Source organism: Falco naumanni, chromosome 7 (genome assembly GCF_017639655.2).
Source record: "Falco naumanni isolate bFalNau1 chromosome 7, bFalNau1.pat, whole genome shotgun sequence".
Taxonomy (NCBI): Eukaryota; Metazoa; Chordata; class Aves; order Falconiformes; family Falconidae; genus Falco; species Falco naumanni.
Genome location: NC_054060.1, coordinates 21,499,044 through 21,514,355, shown reverse-complemented (window position 1 = coordinate 21,514,355; position 15,312 = coordinate 21,499,044). Strand labels below are relative to the sequence as shown.

Genomic DNA, 15,312 nt, shown 5'->3' with positions numbered 1-15,312 from the left:
CTGGTTATTCTTAAGCGTAGTTGAAGCATTCTGTTTGTCAACAGATTAGAGCCTGTGCTGTAAGCAGAGAGGAAATAAAAGAGACTAAAATGCTATTAATGCCCTAGGCACACGGAGCGGCAAAGGATCCGCTGGGTTATGCCCATTTCATCTTGACTGCTGAACCATGCCTCAGGAGAAGGCCAGAAACCCACTGGGTTCCCTCCTGGGGCTGCATCTGGCCAGACACGTGTGTGAGGGGGATTCTGAGAAAGAAATAATCTCGCTTCATCTCACACACTGCTCACCACTGCCTTTTCTCCCTGCCTTGGCCATCCCTGATGATTCAGAAGAGGGCAGAAAGAGAAACCCAAGGATTAAAGAAACAAAACACCACCATTTGATCAATGTGCCTCAGGGAAAAAAAAAAAACCAACTGTTACTTACCCTGATACGTAACTGGCTAAAGACCTGAAGCCAGTGGTCAGGTCGGTCATAAATTTGCTGGGAGAAGTAGGCAGGCTTGGAACATTCTTAATAGTTTTCACTTTCTTTCCTGTGGGAATGCATGAAAACCAGGCTGCCCTGTGAGCATTGCGATTCTTCTGCAAATGACTTGTATGCGCTAAATTTGGGGAACTGGACCCAATACTTTGTGAAACTCAGTTGTTGCCCATAAAACTGACTGAAAAGGCTACAGGCCGAAGGCTTTTCAGACAAGTAAGAACTTTTCCAATCCTACTAAGATATTTTTCAGAAAGGGACCAAAGCGCTTACACAGTTCTGTCTGCTTTCAGCAAGCCTCCAAAGGCACTATCGCCTGTACGGCTGACATCCAGTATCTCTGCACCTGGGCATTTGTTTTCGTTTGTCACCAGCAGTATGGTCAGTTAACTGAGCAACTTCCCAAGGGCTGTTTCTGTGCTGCTGAAGCTCAAACGTCAAGCTGAAAAGGAGCAAAAGGACTTTTGAAGATTCCAAAATATGTTGAAGATGTTTCACCACAACCAACACAATTCTCTTGAGCAGGTTTACAGGGAAAGGTGGTTCTTTGGAGAGCCTGTTTATGCCAAAGAATGACTCTATGATGATGATCCTTAAACAGGAGTCTAACAGTTGCTTCTTTGAGGATAACCAGTATCTTGCTTTCCTTTGTGCTATTGACAGTTATCTCAGCAGTAGGTTTTACACCATCCATTGACTTTTCCCCACCAAAAGGGAAATGCTGAACAGTACACAGCTGCAGTTTTTGGCAAGCAACACCGGCCAAAAATAGGCAGGTAAGATTATGCATGAAACTGAGAGCTCTAACAGCTTTCAAATAATTCCTGCTTTTTGGCAGTATTAATGTTAGGACATTGTAAGAAGGTTTGATAATGTGATCTAAGACCAACTTTTAAAGCCTATAGATGAGAATCTCTCTGAGATCCAACAGGGACTCGGCAGTAGCAGCACAATCAGTACTCCAATACCCGTCACTTCATAACCATGTTTTAGGTGTGGAGAGAAAGCAGAGGCTACTAAGTGCAGTTGGATCAATTTCTTGATAACCTTGTAATCTTTCCATGGACCCACTTGCAGTTGGTGGCAGGTGATTAATTGGCCATAGCCTCATCTTTCTAATCACTTTAATTTGAAAGTGTACTGCTGTTACCCTATATTTTGAAAAGCGGCAAATATTACATCCTTTCAAGGGATTTCAAGGCCAGTGGAAACTGGGTGACAATCCAGTTGATTAGATCTTTAACATCTTGTACTGCCCACAGCATACCTAGCTGATGATAATGACTCTGGACTTGCCTTTCATCCAGATGAACCCCAAAACGTTTTGTCAAGTCATACTTCATTTCAGCAGGTGCAGAACTGTAGCAGCTGTTGGGCAAAGCACAGCAACCAGTTCAAAAGTTGTGGATAGCAATGTACTTAATTGGAAGTTGTGGGGTAGTGTAAAAAATGGCTTGATTAAGACATATAGCTGCAGGCCCATGCTGCACAAAAGCACACCTCCTCAGCAAGAATTTGGGAAGGTATTTTGTCTGAAGCAAAATGGTATGATTGCAGGGTCAGCACAGCAGCAGTTTTAAATAGATGAAAAAGAGGCAACTTAATGAGGACAACCTCAGTTAGATTCATCTTCGACAGTGTGCTACTTGGAGGGCTAGAAATAAATGAAGATTAAAATACCACTGAATCTAGAGAAGGGAAATGTGTTTAGGAACAACAATTTTCTTTTTGTCAGTGTTGCGTATATCAATTAGAAACTCCTTAAAACGTGATTGTCGGTAGGGTGGACAGAATTGTGACTTGCATTTCGAAGATTATTTAGGGCTGCAGTTTTCCTGCACTTTGTTTTGGATGTATTTGGTAAACAAGGCTGCTGCAACTGCTGCACCTGCGTGGTTTCACATATAATTATTGTTGTGTAAGAAGCCAAAAAGGCAACAGCACAATGCTTAGAACTTGTTGTGCATTTCAAACTCTTGTTGCATCTAGCACTGCATCCCTGTAATGAGCTGGGAGCTGAACACTTCACCTGACATTAGGATTAGGTTGCAGTTGGGGGAGGCTTCACTTTCAGTATCACCTGCTTTTTCCTGTTTATCAGGAAGCTACTGTCACCTTCTCTGGCCAGCGTTTAGTTCCTCAGAGGAGATATTTAAATGTTGATAAGAAAGGAATTTTCTATAGGTGTTTGAAGCACTGAAAAATACTTGAGCCTTTCCAAATGTTACCACTATCTATTTGAATCAATACAAGATTTCCTGGAACTTTTAAAGAACTTACTTCATTAAAAGCCCATGAAAACTTCAGAAAAACAATTAAAAATATGCATGATCATGTAAATTTATACAGACAGTCTAAGCTCTTTTGTTAAGCAAAAACATATGTGGAGAACTTAGTTATAGGTCGTTTTAACAAAGGGAAGAAGCTGTCTCTGCAAAAACTGAAAATATGGAGGCCCTGGACGATTTTATTGAAATGGTTTTATATCACATTTCTTTTCCAGTAAGTCAAGTTTTCATCTTCATGGGAGAACGCAGCATGCAGTTATTTCTTTGCCAGAGGATTTGTATGCAGTTGTGTATGTGATGGTGATAGAGCAGTGGGTAAATGCTGTACCTTGTAGTTGTTTGACAACTTCAGCTTCATAACAATCCTGTGCGGTTATACCTCCTTCAGACGGGGTTATTATGTGACACATTTTCTTCTTTTAAGAGCATTTTTTCCCCACTGCTGTATACAGAAGGAGTATAGTGGTTACATCCTGCATTTACTAGTCGAATCTTACATTTCAGCGATAAGGAGGTCTCAGAATTCTTTCTGAATGAAGCATAACCATGCAGCTTCACTTAGGCAAGAATGGACATGACCTGACAGTCCGCAGAAATGCCCTCCGCTGGTGTTCCAAGTCAGGACAACATAAACATCCTTCTTTAATTAGTTGCATTTAAACTACTTCTGTTTGGGGATGTCTTTGAACAAGTAGTTAGGAGTGGTTACTGGTTCATCTTGGAAGCTGAATGTATTACTTCGCTCAGTAGGTTTAAAAAGAGGTGGAGGAAGAGGGCTTTTCAATATTTTCTGTCCTGTGCTTAGACTACTCAAATACTAGTTCCCTGATTACTAGTGCAAATAGCTGTCATGGGTATTTTCCCTTTCTCTGTTAGCAATTCAACATTAATTTTTTTAGATTTTTTTTCCCCTAGCAGAGGTTGAAAAGGTTGCTAGAAACAGTTGTTTCCCTCCGATTGCTGCAGCGGCTTGTGGTTAGGCTAACAAGTTGAACACCTTTTATATCGACACAACCCAGAGCAATACGTGATAAGGTTACACAACACATGGAGACCTTTAAACTGGCAATCTCACATTTGTAGTTCCTGGATATTCGAGTGTGGTTAGAATTTAAGTTTCCCCTGCAGTGGGCTCTGAGCACCTTGGGGCTGGGGCAGGCGAGAGTGCAACTGCCGTGGCTCAGCAGGGCAGGAGCCCACTGCGCACCCCCGGCCCCCCCGGAGCTGCTCACCGGCAGGCTGCGGCACCGGGGCCGGGGCTCTGCACCCTGTGCTCTGTGCCCTGCACCGGGGCCCTGTGCCCTGTGTCATGGCTCTGTACTCTGCGCCCTGTGCCCTGCGCACTGTTTCGGGAATCTGCGCCCTGTGTCTTGCGCCAGGGCTCTGCGCCCTATGCCCTGCACTGTGTGCCGAGGCCCTGTGCCTGGGCTCAGCACCCTGTGCCCTGCACTGTGCACCAGGGCTCTGCGCCCTGCGGTGGGGCTCTCCGCACTGTGCCCTGCACCCTGCGCCGGGGCTCTGTGCCCTGTAACCTGCGCCCTGTGCCCAGGCTCTGCACCCTGTGCTGGCCATGGTCGGGTCAGGGCAGCAGGCCAGCCCCAGGTAGGTCCAGGCAGCCTGCTCCCAACCAATGTCGCAACTGAAACGTGAATTTCCATTTTGCCAAAATGGCCACATTCTGGCACCACAGAGAAGCTGCAGCACAGGTTTGGAACCACCCCACATTTGGGGGCACGTACCCAAGCAGGAGATGCTTGTGTGCCCTGCCAAGTGTGCACAGAAGGTGCCTTGGCTGTTGGGTAGCAGGCCTGGCTGTCTCCTGGGACCAGCTGCTGCCTTTTCTGAAGAAAAGGTGGCGCAAAGGATGAACGCATGATGTGGTCAGGGTCTGCTCTGCAGGCCGCTACTTAGTCTGAACCATTAATACATAGATTTGATGCCTTCAGGAGGACTTTGGATGCAGAAATCCAGGAAAGAATTGTGTGTAGGCTGAGGTGTGGTTTCTTGCTCCTGTGAACAGTAGGGGTATGAATCCTGCCGTGTTTTGTCGGTATTTATCAAATGCTTGAGTAACAAGCACAATCAAGTACAAGCTTCTGGAAAATAAGGAGCATTCATAGATGTCAAATGAAACCCCGCTGTACAAATCGGTGAGAGCAGTTGCGTGACGAGTAAACTGCAATACTGAGCTAAGTATTATTTGACTGTCACATTGTCTTTGTGTTGTCATTGATATGGTGTCTGAACTTGAGTGAGACTTTCAGTGTTGCAATAGTTTGGTAAATTGGGAGGAAACGGATTTTAAATTGCATTTTCATAATGAGGTCAAACCAAGCCAGAAAACTGAAGTGTGAATGGATGTTTATACATACAGAAGTCAGTTAGCAGATGGCTTTAGATGGGATATTGACAACAATAAAGTATTTTAAATGTGCTCTTCTCACTTAAAATATCTGATGACCAATCTTCTATAATTTTATGAAACAACCATTGCAAGGCATCTGTAAGAATGCAAAATCTGTGTCGCCTGCTTATTATTGAAGCCGTTTAGCACATCAGATGTCATTCCAGATTACCAGTTGCATTTCAGTTGGACTGGAAACAAATACAGATCAGTAATAATGTAATGCTGTATACCTTAAGGTTAAATGTCTGACAAGACAACTAGCGCTAATGGACTGTGACATTTTTCAAGCCATAGGTCTGACATTACTTGCTGTGTCAGAGTGAAATGTTTACAACGATCTAACTCCACGTTACAATATATTAAGACATCATTCTTTTCTCTCGTGCTTGCTGCAAGTCGTCTGACTGCATCTAAATTCCACAGCAGCAGCTGGCCCACACGTAAAAGCAGCATTTTCCAGGTTCTGAAGAGATCAGAACAGCACTGTCAGTGGTGTTTGATTCAGTCCAGGGTGACCTGTAAGCTTTCTATGCAGTGCATCGCAACTTTAAAACATGTGCTGCAGATAAAACTCCATGAACACAAACCCACCTGGGACCAGATCTGCCACTGTAACTTTTCTGAGCAGTACCTCACAGTACTTGTAGTGCTACTGGTAGGAACGGCTTAATGTAAGTAAGGATGACAAACCCAAATCAAAAACTTTATGCTGAAGATGTTAGCTAAATTTACACTACTGCACCAGATTAGCTCTTGGATTATTTTTTAAATAAAATATTTAAACAATATTTTGCATTAATGGGATTTGAATGACTAGACTGATAAATGGTAAGTACACCTGGATAGCGTCTTATCATGTTTAAATAATATCATGCTGTATCGAGAACTCATTAAGGAAATAGGTGAGAATTAGTCATTAGGGGCCATTTAATAACGGATTGTTTCGGTGTCCTTGTCTCATAAAGGCTCTTTCTAAATACGGGGTTTTGTTTCAGATACCAAGATGCTTCCTCTGGCTTCTGTTTATCTGGTTTCCCTTGTCTTATTTTCATTAAATGCTTATACTTCTGATTAAATTATTATGAAATGTTATATTCTGTCCCCTGTTAAATAGCTTGTAATGCATCAATGCTTTTCTTCAGTTTTATGTGTTGTGACACTCTCTTCCAGCGGCTAGGATAGGGATTGGAAAAGCTACTGGGTTTGTTAATGCAATTTTCACCAAAGTGGTTTTATTTTTTCATAGGTTAGAATTTTTTTCTGTGTTCAGCCTTGCGCTGCCCCTCTTGTAGGGCGGATGTGTGTGTATTAATGATGCAAAACTTCACCTCACAAATTGACAGTGTGGTGACAGCTGATGCTACCGCATACATGGAAATAACTCCAGCAGTGCTATAATGCTTCCCGCGTTCCCCGTAAATCCTAGGAGAGCCTGAAACCCGTCACCAGACGGATTTAAAATGTAAATGCTGTTCTGCTTGATCATCAAGTCAACGACTATTAAGTGTATAGTCGTGTTATGCCCAGATGTGGCTTCGATACAGTGTGGGTTTGTTTTTTGTTTTTTGTTTTTTTACTTAAAATAACACTTACAGATCTTTCGAGGGGGGGTGGACGGGGAAAGGCCGCGGGTAGTGAGCCGGTGCTGCCGCTGCTGCCGCTGCTGCCGGCCGGTCTCAGCAGCGTGCGGCGGCCGGGACAGCCCCGCAGCCCAGCCCCGCCGCGCCGTGCGGCCGGGCCCGGGGCCGCCCCGCTGCCGGGCGGGCGGGGGCGGTGCTGCCGGGCCGGGCTCGCCCCGTGACCGGGCGCCCGCGCCGCCCATCGGCGCCGGCAGGGGAGGGACGGAGCGAGCGGTGTAAACAAGGCGGGGGGCCGGGGCTGGCTTGATGTCAGCGGGTCACATGGAGCCTCATATGGGCCGGGGGATGGCGGCGCGGCGCGGCTCTCCGCTGGCAGGCGGCGGCGGCTGCTGCTGAGGCGGCGGCGGCGCTTCTCGCCCAGGGCCCGTCCCGTCCCGCCTCCGCTCCCGCCTCCCTGCCCGCCGCGCTCCGCTCCCCGCCGCTTCGCCCCTGACAAATGATGTGTTTTGTGCTCGCCGCGATGAAAGGTAGGCGCAGCCCGCGGGAGCCGCCGAGCCGTGCCGTGCCGCGGGGAAGCGGGGGGAGCCCGGCCCGGGAGCGGCGGGGCCGGCTGGAGTCGCGGCGCTCCGTGGCTTCCCCGCTCCGTGCGCCGGTGCCAGCGCTCGGCGTCCCGCCGCTGCGGGGCGGCCTGCGGGAGCCCGGGACGGGGGGCGGCCCCGGGAGCGGGGCAGGTGCTCGGGAGCCCTCGGGGACCAGGGCCGTGATGCCGGGCAGCAGTCGGGGCAGCCGCCGCCGCGCTCCCGCGCCGCTTGGGTGCGGGCGGCCGCGGAGCCGCTGCACTTTGCACCGTCCCCGGCGAGCTGAAGGGTAAGAGATCGCCTCCCTGCCGCACGGCTCGGCGGGGGGGCGCGGGGCCGAGCCGGCTGAGCTTCACCCGGGGCCCCGCAGCACGGCGCGCCGCAAGATCCGCCCCAGCGCAGGGGAAGCGGACGCGCAGGAGCCCGCAGGCGGCCGGCGGGGCTGAAACGCCGTCCGAAGAAAGGGCTGCTCGTTCGTAAAAGGCTTTGGAATGAAAGGAGAAATCGGAGCTCCCGAGTAAGCGCGGTGTTTTACACCTGAAGCCTTCCTTGCCTGCCGACCCGAGCCCTGAGAGGGGCAGCCTCTGGCTGAGGAGCGGCGGGCGAAGTTTGTGATGAGAAATGAAAAGTTTCGAGGTGTGTTTTCGGTCTGCCCTGTTTCCTCGTAAAGTGAGGACCGCAGCAGAACTTTGCATTGCAGCGTTTTTAAAGTCACAGTTGGTTTGGTTTTATTTGTTTAAAAAAAAAAAAAAAAAAAAAAAAAAAAAACCAAAAAAAAAAAACCCAACTAAAACCGGGAACTGGCATTTCTTAAATATGATATTCTTTCATAGTGATCTCAAGAGTGTCACTGTCAACATTTATTTTTGATGCGCTAGCTAAAATACTAAATCTCTACCCTCTAAAATACTTTCCTGGATTGTGTAGGTAAAGTTTCGCATTTTTAAAAATAAATAATTACTTGGGGGGGGGGGGGAAATTGAATCCTGCTTTAGTTAGATATTGGGTTCCCCCCCCCTCCCTTTGCAAAAGCAGTAGGTAATGCACACCAGCAGCAGCACAGTGTTTGAGGCATGGTAATTTTCAATTACTGGGCTTCCATTTCTTCTTGGAGAGAAGCCTATGTGAATAAAGAGAAAAGCACTATATTCATTAATCATTAGCCATGCTGAATGTATTTGGCAAGAAAATGTAATTGGGTCGATTCAAATACGCGCATCTATAACAAAAGGAAATGCATTTTTTCAAGTGCAAACTATATGGGTATTTTAGCAGTCCCTTAGAATTCTACATTTTCTGATAAGATTTTTTCAACATATCCCTCATAAGCCTGTTAGAACCATGAAATCAAATAAAAAAAAAAAAAAAAAAAGGAGGAAAGTACACAAAAAAAAATCGGAGGGTGTAATTGCCTTGTATGCTTCTGGACAGAGACTTAAGGTGTGTTATAAAAGAGCAGGCAGATGATTTTCAGCAACTCAACTTTGAAATATTTTTTTTACTCTCTTGGGAGTTTCATTTAAACCAGTTCCCACACCGATGTAAAATCTTGGTGGAGCCCAGCTTCTGGGTTTTAAAGTATAATTCCTAATGGCTTTACTATGAAAATGCTTAGGTCTCTGTAGTTTTCACAGAATACTTACATAGTATATTTAATTCGTGTTTAATACCATTTAGTTTTCTAGTGTACAGAAAAACTTTTTTTGGTTTCCTGTCCTTTCTCTAATTTGCTGGACGGGGTTCAGCTGGAGGAAATGTGTTGTCGTTTGTCTGAGAGTGTCATGAAATAATAGATCCACAATCCAATATTGTGATTTAAGATAAGCAGAACAGTAGCATAGGGAATGTAGTTTTATATAGGCTTAAAGGTACAAGGAAAAAATGTAAAACATGTAGGTGAATTGCATATTTTGTTGGTTCTTGGTGCTGTAATGGCATCTTCTGGTGCTTATGATCTTTTACGGTTCTGAAGTGCAGGAAATCATGGTCTGCAGGAGAATATGGGATGTTACAGATTTCCATATTGGATTTTTGTGAGTGAAAAAAAATAATATTAATTTCATTCCTGTTGCTGTTCAGGTAGCCCAAATTAATACCATGTGAAATTAATTTGTGGCTCTTTTTTTTTTTTTTTTTTAAAAAAAAAAAGAGCAACATAATGTTCTGACAAACATGCTTGCAGTTATTTTGAAAAGTTCTCAGACTGCCAGACTATATACCGGTTTGAATGAGTGAAGGTTTTGGCCCGCTGTCACACGCTGGTAGCTGCACCAGTATGCTCAGAGATGGAGAACAGAGCAGCCCGATGGAGGGGCTGGATGTGTCCTTAAAACAGGCTGTGTGGTAAGAAACATAACTTTCTGGTTTCAAGCAGAGAGGAAGGAGAGTTTTTTTCTGTTTCTAAGAAAATAGGCAGTGGCGAAGCATCGAAGTTCATAATGACTAAGTATTTTCTAGATTTGATGGGTTTTAAAAAATGATTTATCAACTGTTGTGAGTCTGTGGAGGATCCATCCTGCTCACATTCCCAGTTTACAGTATGTGCAGGCCAGGTCGCCGGCTCATAGCGTTAAGGGAGGGTGTGACTTCACGTGTTTGCCAGTACAAGTTTGCAAAGAATCGGGTAGTTTCACCAGCATGTTCATTGGTACCAATTTTATTCCTGGGAGAATCTTCACTGGTAGAAGCTTCAAGGTTGACTTCAAGGAGAATAGTACCAGGTGCTGTGAATTGGTGAGCAAACACCTGCGCTGGGGCAGAAACATGGGTCTGGTTGTCATGCCAGTACATAACTGGAGGCAAGCCCAGGACGGAGGGGGCTAGGATTCACGAGGGTAGTGTTTAACTTTGGGGGTTTTAGTAAAGAGGCAGGGGTGAACCAGGCCTGGTGCCCACGAGAGCTGAGTACCGGTGCTGTCTTCAGGCCTGGACAGAAGGGTTCAGCCCACTGGTGGGTTTAGAAAGCATGGAGATGAACCTGGCAACAGTTTTGCTACACTTTGTACGGACGTTTCTAAATAGAGATCAGTGGGAAAGCAGATGTAAATTTTCTAAGCTTTTTCTACACAGGTACATTTACCATTAAGGCGGAGTTTGCGCTACTAATCCTGACTTTGACCATGTGGGCCTTGATGAAGTTGAAACTGTTGCCCTTTTGTGGAGGATAGTCCAGATGATGAGTAGGCTCGGTTGTTACCTGGTTGTAAGAAAAATTGCTTCACTTTGGGGGCGCTGTGGTTGGGTCATTGGAAGTGTAACTAGCTTTATAACTGAGACTGTCTCTGAATGAAAATTCAATCATATACAAATACCTGTTTAAGGAAATAGGCTCTGGTTTCCTTATTAGTGCACATAATTTTTGGATCTTACTGTATTTTTTTCTGCCTACCCAGATAGGCAGGATTCCCCTTGCTGCCTCGCTGAAGGGAGCGTGCCTCACTTGAGGTGACCTCAGCACTCCGGGCTCGCAGAGCCGGGCTGCTCGGAGGCTGCCTGTCGGGGATTTGTGCAGTGCTGCTTACTGTGGGTGAGCTTTGGTAAGTCTGTCAAGCCTGACGTGGCTTTGACGTGTTTTTCGTCATGTATCTTGGCACCAACCTGCCAGCGTGTTGGTAATTACTCTGTTTTTCACCAGTAAACAGCTGCCTATGAAAAAACACCTTGCCATGGATTTTTAAAAAAGAAAAAAATGCTTTACAAAATGAAGTATGTTTAAATTTGCCTTCACTGTGGCACTATTGAAAGTCAAATCCAATTTAGCAAATACCCTGGTACAGAACTGCTGTTGACTAAATATTAACAGAATCTGGCCTTTGGAATTGCTAGCTGAGAGGCTGTTTTCTCGCTGCTTTAATTTCATATGACTGATGTGAATGACTTACTTGTACCTATGGTATTTGTTGCATCACATCCACAGGATAAGATTGGTTTCAGGTGTATAGCTGAAATGTACTTTTCAGGTCCTTTGAAAGACTCTCAAGATTTGAAAGTAAAAAAAGAGGAAATCTGCCTTTATGTCTCACTCAGTGATAATCAAAGGCAGTCGCATGCTCTGTACAAGTCTCGGTTGGGGACGCTCCTTTCAAGTAAGGAGAATCTGTACGTCCTGTTTGAGTCAGCTAAAACCGTGGGTGCTGAACATCTCACTAGATCAAACTCTTGAAACTTATGTACAGCTCTTGCCTATCTAAAACGGCAAGCCCGTTCCAACTGGCTGGCAATACAATGTTAATAATTCTAGAACAGTTCTCGAAACGGGGCAAAACTGGAGTGGTCTGTGGACACCACACAAGGACTTCTGTACCCTTTAAAAAAAATCCATGAAGGGACGATGCGGTAGAAGTGGGTAGTTAAGCGTTGCTGGTGTTTGGGTGTGGGCTCTGCACTCATAGGAAACACCGTCAGGTTTTATCCAGCGAGCTGATGTGGGGCTGGGGGGGTAGATGCTGCTGGTTCGGGGTGTGATGCAGGCTAATGGCCTGCTGCTTTGAAGCTTGGCTTTGCAGCAGGGAGGTGAGTGTTTGTATTGGCATTTATAAGTTCAGCGAATAGTGTCTAGAGACCTCTGTCAAGAACTGAGTCCTCTTTATATTGAGTGCTTCCCCCGTGTGTATGAAAAAGACTGATTTCTTTACTCGTTCCATTATAGAGAGCCTTATATGTTTGGCTCCCCTGCCCCCCCGCCCTCCCCCCCCAATGATATAGCGCTCAATTTTAACCTTAAGGGGTTTTAAATCTTTCTTGCTTCTCTTACCTATGGTACAGTATAGAAATGATCGCTATCATGTACTAATTACTGACAGTGTTGTTAGTATTTCATCTTCACTACACAGCAGAATCCTAAATTGGTGTATTTGTTTCTAAACTACATGTACTAACTCAAAACTGGCAAATCTTTATGTCTCTCCTGAGTTACACATGCAGCTTCACCTGACTTTGCAATTCTCTGCCTAGTATTAGAGGAAGTTGAGATGCAGCATATTCTTTTGGTCTTTTTCCCTTCGTATTCCCATGAGATAAGTTTTTGTAGTGTGCAAAATAACTGTGTGTGACAAGAGTGAGTTATTAGTCAGACTTGATAAATTTTAGAATGTTGTTCTGTGGGTTTCTTTCATTTGCAATGAGACAAGAAAACATAAATATTCACCTTTCTTGTATTATCTGTGAGCTGTAATTTGCAATTATAGCTGATAACTCCTGAGATCAAGCAAGCAGTAGTTCTTTTGTGATTCCTCTTTTCCTTGAGGACTGATATCTAAAGGATATGCATATAACTAATGGTGCAGAAACCTGTCTTCTAAACCTCTCCTTCCTTTTTGAAGATTGTTTTGGTGGGGTTTTTTTGCTCATTTTTTGCAATAAACATTAACAGGGGAGGGGAGGATTCTGGCCTCCAAGAACAGTTGTGTTATAAAAAAAAGGTGACTGTGTACAGTGCAGACCTCTGCTTGTTGGATGAAAAAATCCCAACGAAATAAAACAAAAACAAACAAAACAAAACAAAAAAAAACCCACAGCAAAAGAACACCAAAACAGACTGAAAAGTTGAAGCAGAAGGCCTTGTTAGGGAATTTGGCAGATGGACTTTCTTCTTGTGCTTCTTACTGTTTTAAAGGGAGTCTTGCCTGTGGTTAACAAAGTCTTCAGTTTGCCCAGGGTTTTTTCTCTTTTCTTGCTAGAGGCATTTAGGCTAAGAAGTTCTGCAAAATACAGGTTGGCAAGCTCGGTGCAGTTTCAGGCAGCCTCCCAGTTGCCTGCACCTTATGTTGAGAACACCAGGGAGTGACTCAGGGCGGCAGTGACTCACGGGGTGTCGTGCTGTTCCCCTCTTCTGAGTGGGGGTTAGCTGCAGCAGGCAGCTTGCTGACAGGCTTGGGAAAGGCAGTGAGCTGGAGAGAGCCCCTCGCAGTACCACCGCCCTACAGGGAGACTGCCTGCCTGCACAGGTTCACAGGCAGATTCCCGTTTTTTTGGAAAAAATGCAATTTAATTAGCATTTGCTGCCCATTTCCTTTTTGCTGTCAGGAAAAGTGAAGCCTTCACGCTGATGGAAGCAAATGGGTATCCAGGAAAATCCAAGTCCAGTGTTGTGAATGGTCGGGTATCTCCCTCACAGCCTGCTGCCGCTTGCTTAGTGCGTGTGCTGTCTGCTCCGAGGTGCAAAGCCAGAGCTGTTGTTAGCCACGCAGTGGCAGTCTCTGAGATGGCTAATGCTCCTTGTGCTCTGTGGGTGCAACCTAATGTGCATCTGTGACATATAAAGCTCTCGCAAGTGCAAGTGTTGTGTCATTGTCCCCCCCTAAGAAGCCTAGGGGTTCCGCAGCACTGCTGAGGGGGTGGCAGCCTGCTGCCCTCACCACCAGACATAGCCCATTTAGTCACTGCTGCCAGGGAATGCAGCTGGGTGCAGTTCATCTTCATGTGAACTTGCCATGGTCAGCAGCAGTGGGTGCTGCCACCCTTTAGCGTTCAGCCTGGCTCCATTGCAGTTAAGCCGTTGACCACAGCAAGGTCACCACTGCACTGCATTTTGTGTTTTCTTTCCTACATGGTAGAGCGATGCAGGACCCATAGCTTGTGGCTCTTCTGTTTGTGCGATTCCAGCCTTTGGGCCTTTTGTCATGCTACATGCGTAGCCATCTAGGCTAAAATCAATGTCAAGCGAGCTATAATCATCCCAGCTTTCATTTTAAGAGCATTTATCTCAAAGCTTAATTAAAGCTACTTGGATGTAAATAAGTCTAACCTCTTCACTTCTGAACAATGCAAATAGAATAGTCAGCATACTTATAGGGTATCAGCCATGTAATTATTGTGTAATGTTTGTGTTCTTTGAAATACTGGGCTATTTATTGCCATTGAATCCTGGGACAAAGTGCTTCATAAAACCAACTGCATGACTCTTTATTTATGCACTTTAGACGAAGTTCATCATTCGCAAACGAGGGGGCCAAAAAGTGACATTAAATCTTTACATAGACCGATGCGCTGTGACAAAGGGTTTGTCAGAGGGTTCTTTCAAACCGAAGTGACCACAAGCCGGAGTTTTGTCTGGTTGGCAGGGTACCACGGGCTGTGTTCCTGCGTGCCAGGGTTGCTTTTCACTGGCTGTAGGTGGTGCTCGTCAGAGGCGCTGCGGGCACCCGCCTGCCACCTCTGCTCACACCTGGGCTGTTGAGAATACTCTTGGCACTGTCAACTGAAAATAAGGAAAAGGTCGTGTTGCCATTTGCACACGCTGTCTTCTGCAATGTGCTGTTTGTTTAGTGTTCTCCAAGTCCTAAAGGCTTTGTTGTTCCTACTGTTATTTTATTAACTGCACAAAACGGAAGCCTGGGGAAGGGTGCAGTATGGCCGTGGCTCCTGCTGCCCCTCTCCCTGATGGCAGGAGCTGATGTGTTGACCTCTCTGCCCCAGAGGCAAAGGGGGTGGCAGCAGGGGCACTGAGGTTTTCTATATACCAAGTTACACAGGGGAGGTAGGGTGGTATTTTGAACTGCTGTAGTTAGATAATCTTAAAAGGCTAGGTGGCGTCCATGTGGAAGGCAGTTGAAAGCCATGTTTGTTTCAGCTGGCTTATTTTGGACAGAACTGTCTTAGTTTTAAATAGTAATCTCAGAATAGATGAACTGGAACAATGGGAATAGGACAGTATGCAGGGCCTTGGGTTTTCAGTCTCCGCAGTTTGAAAGGGGACAAGGCTGTACTCGGACATGTGTTTGTGGTACTGAATTTCTGCCTCTTTTTCCAAAACACCAGGGAAGCCAGGATTGGCTCAGCAATTTTCTCCCTTCGTCCAAGTATCATTTGCTGTTTAAGACCCAGTACAATTAACCCGATCCAATTAGAAATCAAGTTCTCATTGCATGTGGCACTTAATTTGCACCTCTTGTGAGACTGCCAGGGGTCTTAGAAGTCGATGCAGCACCATGGGTTAAACGTGCCTAAAACTTCCATGAGCTGATGTTTACCTGACT

At 45.6% G+C, this 15,312-nt stretch overlaps 1 protein-coding gene across 3 annotated transcripts in view; it reads left to right on the top strand.

Annotated features, from left to right (window-relative positions):
* RORA (RAR related orphan receptor A) overlaps positions 1-15,312 on the top strand; it is a 384,509-nt gene that overhangs the window by 302,650 nt on the left and 66,547 nt on the right. The window contains exon 1 of one of the 3 annotated variants that reach the window (XM_040600295.1): positions 7,070-7,285. The exons of the other annotated variants lie outside the window; for them this stretch is intronic. Coding sequence (XP_040456229.1) covers positions 7,255-7,285 — 31 coding nt within the window. The 5' untranslated portion in view covers positions 7,070-7,254. Of the gene's footprint in view, positions 1-7,069; positions 7,286-15,312 lie in introns of those variants that run through there. 3 annotated transcript variants of the gene reach the window in all.